At 41.5% G+C, this 19,563-nt stretch overlaps 1 protein-coding gene across 14 annotated transcripts in view; it reads left to right on the top strand.

Annotated features, from left to right (window-relative positions):
- ARVCF (ARVCF delta catenin family member) overlaps positions 1–15,796 on the top strand; it is a 291,281-nt gene extending 275,485 nt beyond the window's left edge. For 13 of the 14 annotated variants that reach the window (XM_074887416.1, XM_074887415.1, XM_074887413.1 and 10 more), the window contains 5 exons: positions 248–338; positions 1,507–1,560; positions 6,837–6,928; positions 8,981–9,094; positions 10,504–15,796. In XM_074887416.1, the coding sequence (XP_074743517.1) occupies positions 248–338; positions 1,507–1,560; positions 6,837–6,928; positions 8,981–9,082 (339 nt within the window). In that variant the 3' untranslated portion in view covers positions 9,083–9,094; positions 10,504–15,796. The remainder of the gene's footprint in view (positions 1–247; positions 339–1,506; positions 1,561–6,836; positions 6,929–8,980; positions 9,095–10,503) is intronic. The other variant, XM_074887421.1, reaches the window with a different exon arrangement.
- The last annotated feature ends 3,767 nt before the right edge of the window (positions 15,797–19,563 follow it).

Genomic DNA, 19,563 nt, shown 5'->3' with positions numbered 1-19,563 from the left:
TCCTCATCTTTCCTGGTGAAAAGGTTGTGCTCCTTTTACAGACCAACAATGCTGCCATTTAGATAACAGGAAAAATATTCCATCAACAAATCTGTATGAAAATGAAAAATACTCCAGTGCCATATTATCAACGCAAGGGGGGCTTAGCAGCATTCCCTAATCTCTCTCCATACTGTTGGTTTGTTTATTTTTCTTGTTCAGTTTCTCTGAGTAGCAATCTCATATTTATGTGATTTTTGTCTCGTAGTCTGTTTCTGCAACTCCAAAGGGTTCCAAAGGTACTGCTGGCAGGTCTGGCTACGATGACAGCACTTTGCCTCTGGTGGATAAAAGTCAAGGTCAGTTCTGCTCTTTATCACTTCTGTTGTGCTTTGCTTGCTTGTTTTCTGGATTTGGCACATCTGTGTTGTAGAAGTGATAGGGCCAGGAGTGAGGGGGTAAAAATATGTTACCTATGTGGGTGGTACTTTTTACCCCACAGTTCCTATTAGCTGGATATGGATAGTATTCCCTCCTTTGCGAAATGTTGTTTTCTCAACTTGTATGCAACATAATCAGTTAAATCTTCCTGAGAAAATTTGGAATAGACATGAATTGGAACTTTGAAAGAGGAGAACAGCCCTGTTTGTTATATATTAATAAATCTAGCCTTGAGCCAGGCAGTGGGCTTGGCCTTACCCCTACTCAGTACTGGAGTCTTTTCCTTTCTGTGCCTGTTTGGTAGTGCTTCTTCCTCTACTGTGCAGATTTTTTCATTGGAGATGGTTTATCCAAACACTAGCTAAACCTGTCTGTGCTTGTTTATCAGGCCTGACACAGCCATGCCAGCACTGGTGCAGCTCCAGCTTTAGTTTCATTATGATTGCTTTGTCTCTAAATCTGGTTCTAATTTCTAACACTCAGATGTCAAAATTTCTTTTCAGAAATCTTTAGTCTCCTATGGCAGAGTTTGCCATGTTGCACTTTACCTGGTTTAACTGCAGATTACTGCAGAAAAGGCAGCCCCACACTGCCTTGCCTGTTTCCACCTTCCCTGTCTTTGATCAAATCTGACAAATTACGCAGAGGATGACTCGGGTCAGTTTGCTGATCTGACAATAAACTTCTTGTTTTCTTTGTTGGTTAGCTTTCTGTTGGCTCAGTAAGCTGCTAGATTGTGTGCCATGTGAAGCTGCACCCTCACTTATTTTCTTTCTTTCCTATTCTGGAGAGACCAGAGAGAAGCGCGTTAATAGCGGTAGGTAGTCCAAAGCAGAATTGCGGTTTGTTATCGCTTGGAGAGAGAGTTCTGTATTACAGTGCCAAAGCAGGAAATATAATGTGTGCTCTCGAGAGCTTAAACTCCCCTTTATGAGTGGATAACAGTTGAATATTTTGGGGTTTTTTTACAGTGGTCTCTGTGTTCAGTACTTTACGGACCTCTCTGGTCCTGTGACTAGTTTAAAACTACCAGGTGATGACAAAAGCAAATGTGACTCAAGTTGTTTCAATATTTCTGTTTTATAGATAACGAGAAATCTGGGAGTCGTGATATGATACCTATGGATGAACTTGGCCCAGGTAAATTCAGTCATAGATCAAACCCTCTGTCTGTTTCAATAGAGCACACTGTCACTCACGGGAAAGTTCAACTATTTCTCTAGGTGATACTCTTTCAGATGGATAAAGCTGACATTTAAAAATAGAGTATTACCTTACAAAAGATTGGTTGTCATCTTTTTTTTCTTTTTTTTTTTTTTCTTTTAAATACATGCAGAATGTACATACCAGTTTCTCCACTACTTTAAGCATATAATGGAGATATACTGACTTAGCTTTCATACTAGTCTCTGGCCCCTGAGGCAGCTTCATTCCCTATTACAGATCTGGAAGTCTGGGGATTCAGAAGGAAGAAGAGAGTTGAAAATTTATTTCAATGTAATGTTTGTGCTTGAATCAGTTCTGCCTTTGTTTTCTGTTGGTAACACCAAAACCAAGTTAGTATGTGTGATATTCCTGACTCCACCTTTCATTTACCTGCATCTCGCTGGGCCTGGCTTTTCTTACAGATTGAGAACAACCACCTACTGTCAATGAAGTGCTTTGAGATTGATAAGCTCTGTAGTTTAGGACTTGTAGAGGGTTTTTTTCTTTACTGAGGTAGATAAAGGTGCTGTGTGGTCTCAGAAATTTGCTTCTTCCTGTTGATGTTATTTTTATTTAAATACCTAAATTAATGCCTTGAAATCAAACAGTTTGATACACTGCTATTTGTGATTGTAGCTGTAAAAAATAGCAAGTTGGAACCAAGCTGAAAGCCAAGCATGTTCAGAAGTTAAAATAATAGGTATATATTACCTTTCGTATTCTTAGAAAAATGAGATGCCACCTGCCATGAATCAACTGTCCATATGTATTTTACCTAAGGGAACACTGAAACATTTGTTCCCACAATGGAAGAAAATAACTTCAGAGAAGATTGCTTGGCAGGATAGCTGTGTGCTAGCAGGTGCTGCAGCATGGGCAGTGCTGATTGTTTATGGTCTCAATATTAATTGTTGCCGTACACTTTCCGGAGTTACTGGTACAGCTCTGAGTACAAAATTAAATGCAAATTAACAGCACGTGTACAACATCAGGCAGATTCTCTGAGCCGTTCTGTTCTCCAGTCAATATCACTATTGGAAGATGAAAACTGTCAAGTTTTCCTGACCCCAGTTCTTGAGTGCTTTTTAACTCCAGCATGACTATAACTTTGTGCTGTTTCAGAGATCAACTGAGAAGGGACTAAATTAATTTATCCAGTTTACTCTCCTTAATTCTAAGGAACTGAAATAACAACTCACCTCTTAACTTCAGGCTCTTCCAAATGCTGTATGTTTTTTGTCTTATGGGCATACTTACATGAGGAGCTGCTCTAGACTATATTTTCTGTTTCTGTCTTCATTGTGGACTTGCATTCTGGAGTTTTTGTTCTTTCTCCACTCTGGAGTGAACTGGCAGATATAAGGAGCAAATCAATGTGCAGTCCTCTGGGTTTGTACCTCCAGTAGGAAGTTCAGTTGTACCCTCACATACTAATCAGTCTACACTGAGCTTCAGGAGAGACTGACCTCACTTACGTTTGCAAAGAAAATGCATGACAGAGTAGCAGAGAAAGTTGTTCAGCATCCCAGTTTATATTTTTATTTCTCTTTATTGCAGAACATCTTGTGCCCTGGTTTCAGTTGTGTGGTTTTCCCTTGCCTTCCTCTCTTTCTGACTTCACTTGCCCTAAGATCTTTCTACTTTATATTCACTGTCTTTTAGAGAATTCTTAGCTGTCTCTAGCTTTGTCCACTTCATTTAATTCATATACTTCCAGACTGTGTAGTTACCTTTCTGCTGCTTTCTGCTGTACTGCTTTGGTACTGAACTGTAATTGCCTCAAACACGTTAGAGTGTGCCCGTGCAGAACTCCGTGAGTTTCCATGCCACGCATGTTAGAGGTACCCGTCCATTCAGCCAGACCCTTCCAGTCCAGAGTGTTCATCCTACTCCCCTGCACTGTACAAGACTGCTTGTTCCAGAACATCAACTGCCTGTCTGCTGCTCATCTATTGCCTCTTTTTATTAGGGTTCAGCTGTCTTGGTGCCTGGGCCTTTACTCTTAACATGTTGACTCTTTCAAGATTGCAAAAAGGAAATTGCTATTGGTATTTCGGCTTGTTTGCTAGTGCTGTGGGGGTCATCCTTCTCTGTACAGGAAATTAATTGACTATCAGCATGGCTAGGGAGGCAGAAAGATATGTTCCCCATCAGCTGGCAGTACTAGACCAGTCAGATTCCTGCTGTCTGGAGCAATGGGAGGGCCTGGGTAGAGCGTGGATGTCCTGGGAGATGAAAGAAAACATGTATTATGAGTTACTGTGGGATGCACTAGACAGCCCAGTGCAGAGATAGCTCAGGTCTGTCAGACCTCATCAGCTCCAGACAAGTGGCTCTGCACCGAGTAATCTGAAGATCATCAATGCTTATTGTCACGGTGGTGCCTGAGGGTGCCTATGACCCTGAGGTGTCGGTAGAAGCAGGAGAACTGTGATCTCAAGGCTGTATGCCAAATTTGTGACTTCTCTAAAACTGTATATGAGCCTCAGTTAACCTGCAGTCAGAGCATCTGTGAGATGAGAGTTGTTCAGACCAGAGACGCATAGCTCAGATGTCCCTGTCCTTCATGTCTGTCTTTAGGCATAACTTTTCCTTCCTCCTCCTCCTCCTTTTTGATGGGTCCAGAGGTTTGATCTTTATAAGTTGAGAGCTGTGTGAGGGCACAAATGAACCGACACTCAGCAGGCATTTGTTCCTGTAATCTGTGATGACATAAAAATGTTGCTGCAGAGTGAATGTGAGATATTCAGTGAAGCAATGCAGAAGACAACAAGCAGAAATTTGAGAGAGAGGAGTAAACAAGCCAAGAATGGGACATGCCTCTACTGACCAATGTAACTTTTGTCTATACGTTGGATTCTATTAACTCAGAATAATGCACTTACACCTTTGAGCAGTAAGATCTGTATAGGTCTCCTTTATGCCACAGAAACAGAGTTAATTTTGATCACTTTTTAGAATGAATCTGAAACATGGGAGAAGCAATATTTTCTAATTGCTTTGGAGAGCTGTGGTCCTTGGGGCACTGAGGTATATTACTTCTGTGATGCAGCCTCCTTCAACATATTTCTCATTTTATTAGGTCAAATCATGAACTTCCTATCTCTGCTGCTGCTTGCTTATCTTGACAGAGTCATAGCACAGTGTGTGGTTTTTAGAAACATAATCCATTAGTACGGATGTGTGCAGCACTGTTAGCATGCAGACCGCACAGCACTGGGCTGACAGTATGAATTGCAAAATATGTTGGAACTTAGATATTAAGAACAAAGTTCTTGACCATTCTTTGTTGTTAGATTACTGCCATTGTGCAAAACTTGATCTTCCTGTTGCTGCTGTCCTGGCTAATTTTTTGTGATTGCAGTCCTTACTTCTGACCTTGCTCCCTGGGCAGTATCACAGCTGCCCATGCTTCACTTAATAGCTGTTGCTTTCTAGGGGTAGGTTAAAGGTTTCCTTTGTATCTTGACAATTCATCTAAAAAATGTTCGTGGATCATCCATGATGATGGCACTACAAAAATGCAAAGTGATCCATTACATCATTATGAGTATAATTAATATTAGATTGTAAAAAGCTACTGCTCAGTTGTGAGTTTGATTTTTTTTTTTAAGGGGGGGAGTCGGCATGCTTCCATCATTTAAATACGTACCTGTATGAACTATTTACTAAATAAATGATGAATCTTTAGATTAGGATATGACTTACTTGCAGTATTCACGCCTATCATTTGAAAGAGAATTATTGGTTCCTCCACAAATGCTGGCTGGGTAGATGGATGCAGCTGGTAGGCTTTAGGTTTTTTCCTTTTTGTTCAAAAAGGATAGCCAAGAATGTTAGGCATCTTCATTGTCAACAAAGAATTGTAAGTAAAGCTCTGTGTAGCAATTATTTTCATGCTTTAAGATCTCTGTACTACAGGTATAACTCAAAATTCTTGTTATGTTTAGGCAGCGTAGTTAAATAATCTGTTACTATCCATGATGTCATAAATATATGCTACTTCAGGTGCTTGTTGCAGGTCTGTGTGCACTTTGATTCATGAGATACATAGGAAGACTACAGCTCTTTTAAAACTAACCTGGCTGTGACCAACATAAATACCATTTAGGGTCCTGCTCTGCGACTGTGTTTGGTACAGGTCACTCCAGCTGTGTGTGCTTTTGTCATGTGGGCAAACAGTGCCTCTTTATGCCATGGGAACCCCGCAAAAAGCATGACCGACTTTTTCTTAATGACCTGTTGCAAGCAAGGAATGAACCGAGAGAGGAGCGTTTTGATAGTTTATGTAAAACCTTTTTGTGGTATTCTAAGAACCCAGTTTGTCAGGACATGAAAACATTAATGATCCCTCAATTACATAGCGGAAGACAAAAGCCTACAGGGAGCTATAAATTTGAGTGTCATTTACCCCAGATTACAATGCGGTCAGAGCAGTGCAGGAGAGGATCTATTTGTCACTGATAATGAGGGAAATTTGATGCATCAGGAAAATAAATTAAGATTTGCATTGGCTGACAGTGATTCAAAGCAAAGGTTCTGAAATAATTAGAGCCATTTCTTTACAAAACCCTCTCACACTTTTCTTCCTGGTGTTCATCGTGCTTTCATATTGCTTCTTAGTTGTCAGGAGAAAAAGCACCAACAGGTGCTACTTTGTAATGAAAGACAGTCCAAGCACAGCGGGGTTTGCATCAAGATTCCTTCCAACTCGACAGGGCCTTTTTCTCAGGGCTCTGAAAGGGACTCTTCCAAATTATTGTCATGTCCTGCTAGTAGTCGGGCTCAGGAAGAGCGGGAACATGCTGCAGAGCATTCAGAGAATGAACACAGCCAATTAATCAGGCTGCTAAGCAAGGAACACAAGATTTAGGCTGAATTTGGAGCTCATTAGCCACAGGGCACAAGATGAAAACTTGCTGCTTTTCTTGGGCACACTAAAAACTGTGGCAGGCTGGGATGAAAACAGTGCTGCTTGCTAATGAGTGCCAGCATCTGGCAGTGATATAAAAAGAGGGCTTTTCTGTTTTGTTTTAGGCTGGTAAAAATGAAAATTCAGAGCTGAAGCGCATGTGAAAAGCAGGCTGCCAGCATCTTTGGGTTGCGATGGTGTATTTTCCTGTTTCTTTGCTGAAGAATTCTGCTTGCATCAGCTCTGGTTTTGCTCTTATTTATGCTTCATGCCTGATTGTCATGTTATTTCTCCTCAGATGGGTACTCCACCATCGATCACCGGGACAAGGAGCGCAAATACAAGACCAGTGATAACACGGGGGATGCCTCGGAGAAAGAGCCTTTAAAAGTGAGCTTCCTCTTACTGCTGTATGCTAGTTAGTGCCTGTAAAAGAAAGGAAGCCTGATGTCCTCAGCAAATGTAGATATTCACCAGGGGGCTGTAAAGGGCTTTGGTGTTGTTAGGGTTTTTTTAGATAAAGGCACCATTTCATAACTTAGTACTTGGCTAACTAGAAATAAAAACAAAATGCTGCCTTCCAGTGCAGGAGCAAATGCAGGCAATCACTGTATTCTTGTAAATGGATGAGGTTGTAAAAATAGAAAGTGTCTGTTCTGTCACCCTTGTCCAGGCAGCATTCCCTAGCCCTAAAGTGTGTAAGCGTGCTCAGACTTTGTTTTGAGAATAATCACTTCAGACTGTCACACTGCTTTATTGTTTTCAGTATAAGAAGTAGATGTGAGCTTGTGTGTCTGTGTGGTGAACAGTGGTTGTTTCCCCAATACTCATTCACAGTCCTGACGGTGGACCATGGGCATAAGCCAAGGAGATGGAGAGGAAGGGAGACATATGCATAGTTACGTGTGTGCCTTCTAAAAACAAATTTAGACAACTTCATAATTTAAAAAAAAAAAAAATCTTCACAAAGCTCTTTGTGTTGTGGGTTGTGCATGAATGTGGCTTAGTAGGCTCTGTGTAGTTTCTGCTGCATTGCTATGCCTTTTAAGTAGACCTTTTTAAAAGTTGCTTAATGCTGTGGCCATCAGTTCTCCCTGGCCTCAAAACAAGCTTGTGTTTTCCCCTGGGGGAGTAATTTCAAGGAGGAAAGGGAGGAAGAGGAAGATTCAGGAGTCTGTGGTGAAAACACTATTGTTAATCTGCAGAAGGCTGTCCTTAATGACCTTCAGCATATTGCTGATAATATCAGAAAATCCAGGTGATTCACGTTCAGTGGAAACAATAGACTTATGTCAGTTGAAAGGAAAACCCACTATTACTGAACAAGGGAAATAAAAATGTGATCTGGAGGAAAAATATTTCCACAGATCATGAATTAGGAATATGTCCTGCTGCATCAGTCTGCCTATATTAAGTTGCTTGGTCATGCATTTCCTGCTGTGTCCTGCCTTTCCGTGAAGGTACCCTGGAGAATGGCTTCGATCCAGCTGGATGACTTTTAAGCACAGATCACTCTTCAATTTGCCAGTTCTGGGTATAGGTGCACCCTGTTGCAGGCTGCCCAGTTAGACTATTTCGTAGAGGTGATTATGCTTCTTCATTTGTTTTTGGGAACTGATAAAGCTGAGCTGATTACTCAAGTCATGCAATGTGCCGCCCTGTTCCAGTGTGTCAAGAGATGGCCCTGCTTGTGTCAACAAAATAAAGTTTCTAGTTCCCTCATCACAATTCTAATACATTTTACAAGGATGCAGTGGGAATGGATGCAGTAAGTGACATAAGAATGTTGATCAGTAGGAGCTTGACAGAAAATGTCTAACGAAAATAGGTTAAGGCAGGAAAATTAAAAAATACTTATTTTCACCACTCAAAGTTTATTAAAGTGGTCCAATGCAACCCTCAAAATCACATCAAGCAGCCCAAACTCCAGTGTATGTCTGAAGTGAAGCACAACCAGAGCTCAGTGAGTAGCTGCTTTGCTTGCATGAGAAAAAGAGAACAAACATTTCACCTAGACAATGTGTGTCCCATAGTCCGTGCTGCCTCTTGGTTTTAAGGACAGAGGGTAACCTGAATTCAGCCTGTTGTGCACATCAAAGGCATGTGCTGCCGTGCCTTCAGCTGGGCAGAGCCAAGTAGCTGCTACTTGTCCTTCTACCTGTACTGTGGAATAGGAATGTATCTGTGGGGTCTTCTGGCTTGTGAACTGTTTGATAACCGTGGCTCTGAGGCTCAAGAGTGGCTGAGGATTGTGAATAATGATGGCAGGGAAGTGCAGCCTTTTGGCTGTTGCAGATGCTTTTGTCAGTATTATGCCTTTGCTGATCTTGTTTCTTTCTCTACCACTAATTTTCCCTTGTGCTCCTTTAAGCTGACTTGTTTGGTGGTTTTGTTTGATTAATCCGCTCTGTTTTGCCTTTAACTCCTCACCCTGTGCTGCAGAATGACACAAATAGGAAAAACATTAACAGGAGTAACAGGGCTTCGGTGAATCTGGTGGATGCCCGTGACATTAAACCCCAGCCTGTTGACTCCTGGGTCTAATTTGCATGCATGGTAGGTCCTTTTAATGGTAATTGATGCTAGTGATTAACTTGTCTCGTGCATGATCTGTATCGCTGTGGAATCTCTTCAAGGCTAACTGCTAACTGGGTCCTTTCAGACAAATGAAAATGCACTTGGAAAAAAAAAGTGGTGTTTGTATTATTCAGTGTATCTTTAATGAAACGCAATTAAACACCACTGTTTGATTAAAAAATAACCTGTCAAATAACCAGGCAGAAAATTAATATTGTGAATGATTAGTTGTCAGCTGAAATGTGAAAGATTTCTGCTGCTAGGCCATACGAATGAATTTGAATAGTGTGTTCCTGCTTCCACCCATTTTTTCCCCCTCTGTGCTCATTATAAGGATTAGCCTGAGACTTAAGGAAAAGCATATCCTTGACTATTTATGGATGTCCCCTGAGGTTCCCATGAATTACACAGCCCTGCCCATCTGCAGGAAAGCTGCTGGCTGTACACAAGTTACTTTGCAAGGAGAGATGATTTTGGTTACACAATAAATGTTGACCCACAACTTCCACTTCTCAATTCCTTTTTTTTTTTTCCTGTTGCTAAAGAAAGGTGCCTTTTTGTCGCTTTCTAGTTCTCTGCCTTTGCCACGTGCCAAGTTCCTCAGTAATGTCACTGGCCTTTCTTCACTCCTGCCACTGTTAATCTGTCTCCTGCTGTGTTGCTAGACAGCCCTCTACCCCGGTTATACCTTCTGGCACTCCATCAGATGTGATACTGCGTTTGGAACAGCAGGTTTTGTGCCCCTGGCTATGACTAAAGGAAAAATCTTAGTGACTGTTGTGAAGGCACTGGGCAACTTTTCCATCAGAGTGGACAACAGGCCTTTAAAGGCCCAAATTCCAAAACATGGAGCATCATCCACCTCCATAATTCTACATGAAAATCACTTCCATTAGTGGGAGAGAAAACTCCTGTATGTTTTTGGGTGGTGATGTTGGATTTTTTTTTTCTCCTTCTTCTTTTAAGAGTCTAGTATTAGTGCTAAGTGTTTCCAGACTGTTTCTGTTGCTGGGTTGGAAGCACCTGCCCCGAGCAGTCTCAGGTACTCCTGTGCAGTGACGGAGCAGACTCTGGCACCGCTGGCTTCTCACAGCTGGTCAGCACGGCATGGTCAGCCTTGTGGGCTCAGCCAAAGGGCAGAATAAATGTCTGTGTGTAGTGCCTGTATGCTTCACTCCTGTGCTCTTCCCCTGAGCAGTGAAGGCTTACAGGTGGGGTACAGACCTTGGAAAATTGAGTCTGTGCTCATTTTCTCTGTCGTACCCTTCAAGGAACACATACGTTGGAGATAGGTTGGCATTTCCAGTCACCGTCCTACCACTGGGTGATGGAGATCACCAAGGTCATGTTACTTGCTGGTATTAATCAGTTTTGACTTTATTTTGCAGGGCTAGAGTCCAACCACATTTTTTTTAATTGAGGGGGAGAAACAAACATTGAATCGACACAGAGGATCTCATCAGTCACCACTGCCATTCAGATTTGGAGGGCGCTGCATCACTGACCAGGCTGCAGATTCTAGGAGGATGTGGGGAGAAAACACACGTGACTGCCATTGCCAACCCCGGAGCACCATGCCTTACAGCGAGACAATTTGCTTTTTAACTCAGTTACATTCCCACCAGAAATAGCCACCACCTCCCCCTCCCTCCCACTCCTGCAAGAAGAAAGAAGGAAAGCAAGAAAAGAGAATCCAAGCTTCCATCTAGCTGGCTGTGTTCTTAGGTGACTCTTACGTGTGGATGGTGCCAAGTATGAGAAGTGAAGGTCATGCGGCAGCAAGGACGACAGCTTCACAAGTGAAAGAAAGAGAAACTGCAGAATATTTGAAATAACACCATAGGTGTAGCCATGAAGATAATAGCACTTTTCTGGTTTGGGGCTCATTGTTTTGTTTTTTGTTTTGGGGGATTTCTTTTGAACTGTGAATCTAACATTTTTAAAGGCTTTTTGAAAAATGTTCCGGTTTTTTTATTGTTTCCACAGAAAGTGCAGGAATGTTGAGTGGGTTTATTGGATTTCAATGAAGGGAGAAAATGCAGAACAAAAACTATTAAACGCTGGTCAAATGAACTGGAGAGTGGATGACAAAATTGATGCAAGCTGTATAATCTGCTTTTAGAGTAAGCTATATCAATCACAGTGCTATATTATCATTATAATCTGGTGTACAATACTTCTGCCTTTTGAATTCTGTAATGGCTCTGTTTTTATTTCCACATATTGAAAAGCAGTTTATTGAAGGTTTCAGTGTCCCTGGTTCAGAAATCTATGCTGAGAAATCGAGTTGGCTGTTTTTTTGTTTTCTGGTTCGCAAAGATTGCAATAAGGAGCTTTTACATTTTAAATGTACCGGTGTTGCATTGATGATGATTAACAATTTCTTTTGCCATAGCTGTTAACACATTGGAAGAAAATAGGAGCTTTTTTGTAGGATGTCTTATTTTGAACATGCTATAAATTCTAGATGGGTCTGTCACTTATATTTGATGGTAAATTTATCACTGTTAGATCCATGTTTGCTTTGGACTATAGATCCTGATGAAAAATGCCACAAAGGGAACTGGTTTGGCATTTTTTAAATCATCGTCATGATTTCTGTGTTCCTTTCGTTTTCTTTTGAGATTACATACTTCATTTGGTGTGAAAATCACCCATGTGCAACAGTTCTCCTCTAAGATACCAAGGCCTGCTTTGTGTAAGGGGGAAATTTTACCTCACAAGATCGTACTCTGCATATATGGTATCTGGTAATGCCGTGAACTAAATGACTTCAGACCACCGATTTTCTCCAGGCATTGGTTAAGGGAGGGCAGCAGATGAAAATAGGAAGCAAATGTCTCACTAGTAGCATCAGAGGACTTTTGCTGATTTTATTTGGTTGCCACTGTTCTTTGATTGCCACATTTAGTTTTAAACAAGCTCCTAAAAACGGTGTGACTGGAAAGCACATTTTTGAATCTAGCAAACATCATTTGCGGTTTTCAGTGCCTGCCGTTTCCTTTGTAATTAAAAAGGGGAAATATCCAACAACCTCACCTCCCCCAAAATATTACTGTAATAGTAAACATCTAAAATTTTTGTAAAAAAAAAATCTAAAAAACTTTAAAAAAAAAAAAGCAAGTACCAAGAGCTTTGTATCTTCTTGAGTATATTAAAAATTTGACATGAATACATATATATAAATAAATAAAAAATCTATATATCTATATATATATATTGTTGTGCAGAGGATAGGTTAACAAAACCATTTAAATAGTTTGCAGGAGAGGGAAGCATTTGTTGATTCAGGGAAAAAGACTGATGCCAGAAGCTGTCAGTGATTTGGATGATACATGTGCTCCTTCGCACCCTCCCTTTTTGACCCTCATCTTCCACGTACGTTGCAGTGGTCACTTCTGGATCCTGGGGAAGGTGAAGCTGCTTGGAGCAAATTAAGATAGCAAAGATTTGGTTTTTCACCTGCATGAGAGTCCTATTGGGCCAAAGATGCTCAGCAGATCGAGGGAAGCAAAGATACACATCTGTGATTATCTGTGTCGGGGCAGTGTCTCTCTATGTGTAGACATAAAGTGTGGCAATGAAACCAGATACATAGTCTGACTGTATATTATATCAATGGTGCTCTTTTCATACTTGTTCTGCCAATATGCGGAGACCCTTTTAACCAAGCTACACAGAAGAGTTTTATATCACTTTTGGTTATGTACTTGGTGTATTCTTTTTGTATATGAAAGGATTTTTTTAAAAACGTTCAGTAATTAGCAATGGAACCTGCTTTGTAGCTGATTAGAACAGTGTAAGAGAAGGGCCGTGCTGTCAGTCTGTCCCTGATCTACTTCAAACCATATATTTACCAAAGGAGTCTGAGCAAAAGTTCACTTAAAATAAAGACCTGACTGTTGAAAGGAGTCTCTGCTAAGACTTTGTGATTTAGTTATTGTACAGATATTTCAAAGCCAGCAAGAGGTTAACAGAGAAGACTGCAGGAAGGGGGAAGTGAAGTGACTAGGGGCCAATTATGTCCATGACCTCCTATCCCACATATCCCATGGCTCTCAGTGGGGCGCTACAGGGACACTTAAAATCTGGATTGGAATCTACTTTAGTCTCTGTCATTAGTGGGCTAAAAACACTGAGGAGTATTTGAGAAGCAAATTCAGACCCTATCCCATGTTTCCCCAAAAATCCTTTCTGTATTTACGCTGCATCCTGTGATAAGCAAACCTCCCTGTCAGGTTAGATGGCACTGGCTGCCCAGGGTCGTTGCAGGAAACTTGTTTTCCAGGGGGCAAGTGTTCGTGGCAGCCAGCGTAGTTGTGAGCTCACAGTTCGGTTTATTGCTGCAGAAAGGCAAAGGATGGTATATCAAGAAGTCAAATACCAAGTCCATGGGCCAAGACTTCCCCTGGGAATCACACATCTTACCCTGCCCTTCCCATGCCTTACAATAATAACTAATTCCCAAGTATGTAGCAATAACCCATCATTACATTACTGTGTATTTTTTCTTCTCAACAAACTGTCGTTTGGATGTTGAGGAAGGAAAATGGATTGGGGGGTGACTTGCACATGGGACTTACTGCCTTGTATTACCAGCCCACCAGCTGAAGCCCAAAGCAAGATACTTTGAACCAGGTCTGGTGGTTTAACATCCTTTTTATCTCCGGCTGCAAGCTCGCTGGTGGGATGCATGCCCACACCTGCCCTTACCTCTCCCCTTGTTGGCGCAAGTGTGACTGGCTGTTTGAGCTGTTCTGGGATGTGGGTGGATGAACTCGTAATTGTTGTATTTTTGGCAGCAGGGACTGTATGTAAAGAAGGGAAAGCGGCAGTGTGTGTGACTAAAGCTGCAGTAGGGTCTGGAGTCTCCTGCTAAAAGGCAGGCAGTGCTTTTTAGGGCTCAGGTGTGTGACCTCCTCTTTTCCTGTTGGCTCCACTGTGAAAAGTGGAGGGAATCTGCCTGCAAAGGGCTGGGGTAGAAGAGATTTCTACCTGCAGAAATTCTAGTGGGAGGGATGGTTGTGAAAGGAAGCGATGGTGTTGCAAGACTCCTGCTACAGAGGAGGAGGAAATTCGATGGCCCAGTGAGGGCTGAGATAACATAGGGGAGAGGGAGACTTCTGATGGCATGTAATTACTGCAGAACTTTCTTCCCAGGGAGGTACTTGCACATCTCCCAAATGTCTTCACTAAGCTGTGGAGGTTTTGTGTGTTAAGACTCCCCTGGAGAAGCATCAAGCTTGGTGGTTGAGTGTGAGCAATTGTACTTGTGCTTACAGCTCCCAGGTTGGTCAGTCTGTCTGCAGAATCCAGGAGGAGAGTGGAAAGGCAAGGCTTTAGGACATTTTGTTTCTGTCTTGGAGTTGAATAGCAATTTAGCCATAAGTGTAACTTGACAACTCAAGATGTGTTGCCAGCTTGAAAGGTTCCCCAGAGAATAGCTTGGGCAGCCATAGGTCCTGATCTTCACTGTCTTTGGGGCAAGACACCTGCCTATCCTAGTTCTGTTCTTGTGCACTCAGAAATGCCAATTCTGAATGCGTCCGTATCAGGAAAGCAAATCTCGTCTCCGTTGCCAAGACATCACAAAAGGGCCTGACTTGGGGACTAGGAACTGACTTGCGCTGTGACACATCAAGAAAGGGGGGGGTGGCATGTTTGTTACAGCAGGTGAGTAAGTTCTTGCCAACTCTGAGGAGTTGTTTTCAGTAACGCTTTCTAGCATGCGAGGCTTATGCTAGGCAAAGCAGTTTTTGCTCCTAGAGTAGTTCCATGAGATTGAAGGTGGTGAGTTACCTTCTGTTACTTGCCTTAAAGTTGAGCATATAGGCTCAGCTACCTGTGAGAGGCGTACATGTTAAACCCTTTGACTAAGCAAAGCTTCAGAAGCCGAATGGGCACATTAGAGTGGTTGTAGCCTCTTCTGCTGTCTAACTGCCCACTCAGTGAAAACTAGAGTGCCAATAACTTCAGCCAGCATTTTTGTGCTGTTGGGGTGGAGTCGTGCTCTCACAGTTTTTGAAGGTGTTTATATAGGCATAGTTTCTTGCAAAATTTGTTTTTATGCCCCTAAAATCTGGTGTTCCCTTATCTTTGACAGAGAAATTCTCTGATTTATTGGTACAGTAACTAATCTAGTGCATTTAAGGGGAAGGTATTATGAACCATTTTTTTTCCTGTCTTAAGTTTTACATCAGGGTAGGATGTGAAGTCCAAGGTGAGAAGGAAGGTGGCGCAGATGATACAAGGCCTGCCAATCTGGTTCTTACTGTTCAGAAAAACAAAATAACTAGACTAAGAAGCTTACTGGTAATTAGTAGCTAATGTGTTTGTAACTATCATGTGCCTTAAAATTTTCATGGTAGGAGAATAAAAAAAAAAATCAACAATGTGTTTTCTGTAATACTGCTCAACATTCTCTCTGTAGTTTAGACTGGTGGGATTTTGCATTGTATTTACACTGTACTATAAACTGAAACACTTAGAATGGTTTGATTTTACAAGTATGGAGAGGAAAAAAATGGTGGATTATGCTTTTCATAGAACAAATGTTACCGTGACAGAATGTATTATTATTATAGGATCTTTCCATAATGCAGACAAGTAGAATGCTTGTTAGAAACCAGGTATGTAGGATAACAATTTGGTGTGTTTTCAATAAACCATGCCTGGAAAGAATACATGTGCCATTGGTTATCTTTTTGTTACGTCAGGTATCTCAAATATTCTTTGGCTTTGCAACAGCCATTTTCTGTGGCAAGGGATTATTCAACCCCAGCTCAGGTCAGCACTCAGTGTTAGTAAAAGGTCAGTGGTAAGGAGGGCAATTGGAATATCCTTTAAACTACTATAGCTGAAAATTTTTGATTCATTGCCATGTGTCCTGTAAGGACCCTGGACTGTAGACCATGGGATTTTTTCCTTTTTAATATACAAGCGTATTTCTGTGGGAAAGACATCTGCATCACTGTTAAGGCCTGCACATTTGGGACCACAAGCCTGACTTGCTGATGGCTTTTCCCTTTGGGAAGTTATTAACCTTTCCCAATTTAGTCATAAAATCCATGTAACTTTACAAAGAGTTCACATTTCTGAAATGTGTGCAAGTATTCTCATAAATATGTGTGTTAGAATAACAGAAAATCTTCTGAGTTTATTGTAGTGATGTATGAGATTTGGTTGACACGAGAAATTGTTAGTTTGGGGATGTGCCAAATAATTTACATTTGTTGCTGTGTGGGGGAAAAATCCTGATACTGAAAAGTCAACCATGTATTTCGAGTAACAGCCAGTTACCGACAGATCTTAATTCTCTGAGGACTGCTTCTCCCTGGCACTGTCATCTGTGTTGATAAGATCAGTAGGGAGACTGATGCACCTAAACACATCATACTTACCACCATGTCCTCATCAAGCATGACAAAACCCAGTAAATCTTGACATAAGTGTTCTGCAAGGTCTTACAGATAGAGGGGAGGTCAGGTTTTCTGCGAGTGAAAGGTTGATGAATCATTGCCAGTAACAGATTTTGCCATATGTTAATTCCTGATTGTACCATTCACAGCACTATAAGGTTCCCTTTACTTGCAAATGCTTGCAGACAGCACTTGGAAGGTCATCTTCAGCCTGCCTTCCCTCATTTCAGATGTCCTGAATGCATTCCCAGGAGTTTTGTAAAATCATCTCCAGATTCTGTTCTTGCAGCCGGAGGATTTGCTTTCACAAGTGCCGTGGTAAGATGTGGGCTCCTGGGCTTAGCATCTTGCTCCTAGGTATCGTCAGTGTTCCACTGTAATCAGGAATCTGATTTTTTTCTTTGTGGATGCACTAATATGGCAATGAATAGCAGATGCTGTAGGTAAGGTACTGAACTAAAACAAATACGTTGTTTCTACAAGTGACCTTTTATAGCTGTCAAAGTGATTTCATTTCCAGCTTATCACAGGTTGGGCAAATGGAAGCAGCGAGTCCTGCAGGTGAAAGGTTAACCTGGTAACAATGGGCAAGAAATATCACAGCCCTCATCTGTTTCGGGTTTCAGCAGTGTCTTGGGGAAATATTCTGTCCCCACGGGTCTCTTCCCCAGTGTCTTACTGTGAAGGTCTCTGTGCAACTGAAGCACAGCAGTGGCAGAATCTCATTCTGGTACGAGCTGACAGAGGGGATTTTTTACAATGGGAAGTTGTTTTATAATGGGACCATTAACAGCTGTAGAGACAGAGGCAAAGACTAAAACTCTTTTACTATATTTAATGTGCATGCACAGCAAACATCTAGCTGTTAGTCATAAGATATCTTATAACTGATTCCTAATGGATTGACAACTCAACCAAATAAGCACGCATCCCTGCCCTGGAGGTGTCACATTTGGTGGGAGAGTTGGGATCTCAGTGGCCTCTCTTTTGCTGCTCTTGTAGGGGTTTCTGTATGTTCTCTTTACTGTGTCTAATGTTTGACTCATTGCTCAAAATTCTTCAGTTGGGTGCTTTTCACTTCCTCATACCAGTGGGAGGAAGCACTAGCTCCTGTACAAACATACGATGACTGCTGTTTGCTCTGATGAGTAATTTCTGCTGTAAGGATTGCTATATCAATGCTGTTAGGCTCAATTTGGTATTAAATTAGGAAGCCAAAAGGACTAGTACTGGGTTTCACTTCCTCATAAATCCTCCTCTCTTGTACACTGATTTAAAGAATCAGTAAGACGATGTCATGTCCCTTTGAGGTAACAGAGAGGCTCTGGCAGAAACCAGACCTCACATTCATGTGTTGCTTGAATCACAAAGACAACCTAGAGAGTAGCTGTCCTTTGGAGAATAGATCTCAATTACCAGTATTTGGTGGGATCAACCCTTTGTGACACGAGATGTGAGAATTTGCTGAAAGCTGTGTGTTGTTTTAGGGCAGTTCTTTCTATTGGGAGCTTTCTACCAGTGGTGCACTCTCAGTGGGCAGTCTTCAAATGCAGGCTTCCAGATGCACAGGTCCATACCTGTTTTGTGCAAGTAGAGCTTGCATCTTCTAATTGCAATAGGCTGATGATGCAGTAACACTCAGTAGGTTTTTAGAATATATTTGATTTAGAAGATCCATTGTCTACCTTTTGCTTTTCCCAGAATTCAAAGTATGACTTGATTTTGAAAAGTAACTCCTCTTCTCCCTGGGAGATTTCACATTTATGTGTCAGTGACTCCAAATCATATTTGCTCAACTGACCAAAAGCCTTTCTTCTAATTGTCAGTCATGCGAACTGAGTCAGGCTTTTTCTTTTTCATCCCTTGCCACCAATAATTAAGAGCATTTCAGAAGTGTGGTGAAGTGGAAACATTTTTCTTGTGTATGGAATTTGTAAATAATCTTATGATACATACACTTCTGTTTATTTTTACAATTTGCCATGCGGAAGAACCTTCTAATGAATTAAAAGACCTTTTTTTATACTAAAAGGTGGCTGTTACATCTGTGCATACGTTACACTTGCGTTATTCGCTAATGCATCTTTTGAAATATCCATGCTAACTCTACAGGTTTCCTCCTTCCCTAATTTTCTTGACAGTCTCTTATATGGTAATTTTGGCCATTAACTAGCAGTAGGAATGTCTTTTCTGATCCTCTTTTGTAAAGTGCAGAACAGTCTACCTGTTTGCTCTTATGCGTCCTTCAGCACCTATCTGAGACTTCGGTCTGTTTATCAGTATGTGTTCAGTGCCCTGCTATGGCAGGAGGGTCTGTTTAGGTGCAAAGGTGTTCGAAGCTGGAAACAAAAGAGGATTCTTTGGAGTCATAACTTTAGGTATACAGACAAAATTTCTGGTCAGCTGCATGTATCCAGATTTTTCCAGTGTGCTCTATAAGCTTGTGTATGCCGGTAAATGGGCTTGAAGATTATTTTCTTTTGCAAATTTTGCAAAAATTGCTTGGAATCACCTGAAGGACTTTGGCCCGGTGACTTTGAGTTGAGTCTGAATACCGAGAGGACATGCTGCTAAGCAAGTGTACAGAATAAATCACTGACTGACGGTGTGAGAGGGAAGTGTTAGAACTTAGGGTCTGCTCCTACACAGGACAGCACAACAGTCACAAGGCGCTGCTTCTGCATAATCTAATCCAGTATACTAAATCTTGTGTCTTTCTCAATGTGACAGTGTTTAAATTGCTAATGAAACTCTGATGTTGCCTTCTCATATCCCTGCGAAATGCACACATTACAAGCTGGCTGGGTCACCGTGGTTTGCTGGTCCATTTCTAAACTGACTCTGTCACCTTAGCCAGTTCTAGGTTTTTTTATACTGTGGGGCAATTTTCTGCTATGCTCATTATTGGTGTCCTGGAGGTGGATTTTCTGTACCACACAGGCCAGGGTAGATACCACTTCAGTAAGGTGGGCTATGAAAGGAATAACAGGTCTGAAAGAATCCATAATGGGAAAGATGAGAATGGTTATC

This window comes from Strix uralensis, chromosome 17 (genome assembly GCF_047716275.1).
Source record: "Strix uralensis isolate ZFMK-TIS-50842 chromosome 17, bStrUra1, whole genome shotgun sequence".
NCBI classification, from domain to species: domain Eukaryota; kingdom Metazoa; phylum Chordata; class Aves; order Strigiformes; family Strigidae; genus Strix; species Strix uralensis.
This window is presented reverse-complemented; position numbering and strand designations above follow the sequence as displayed.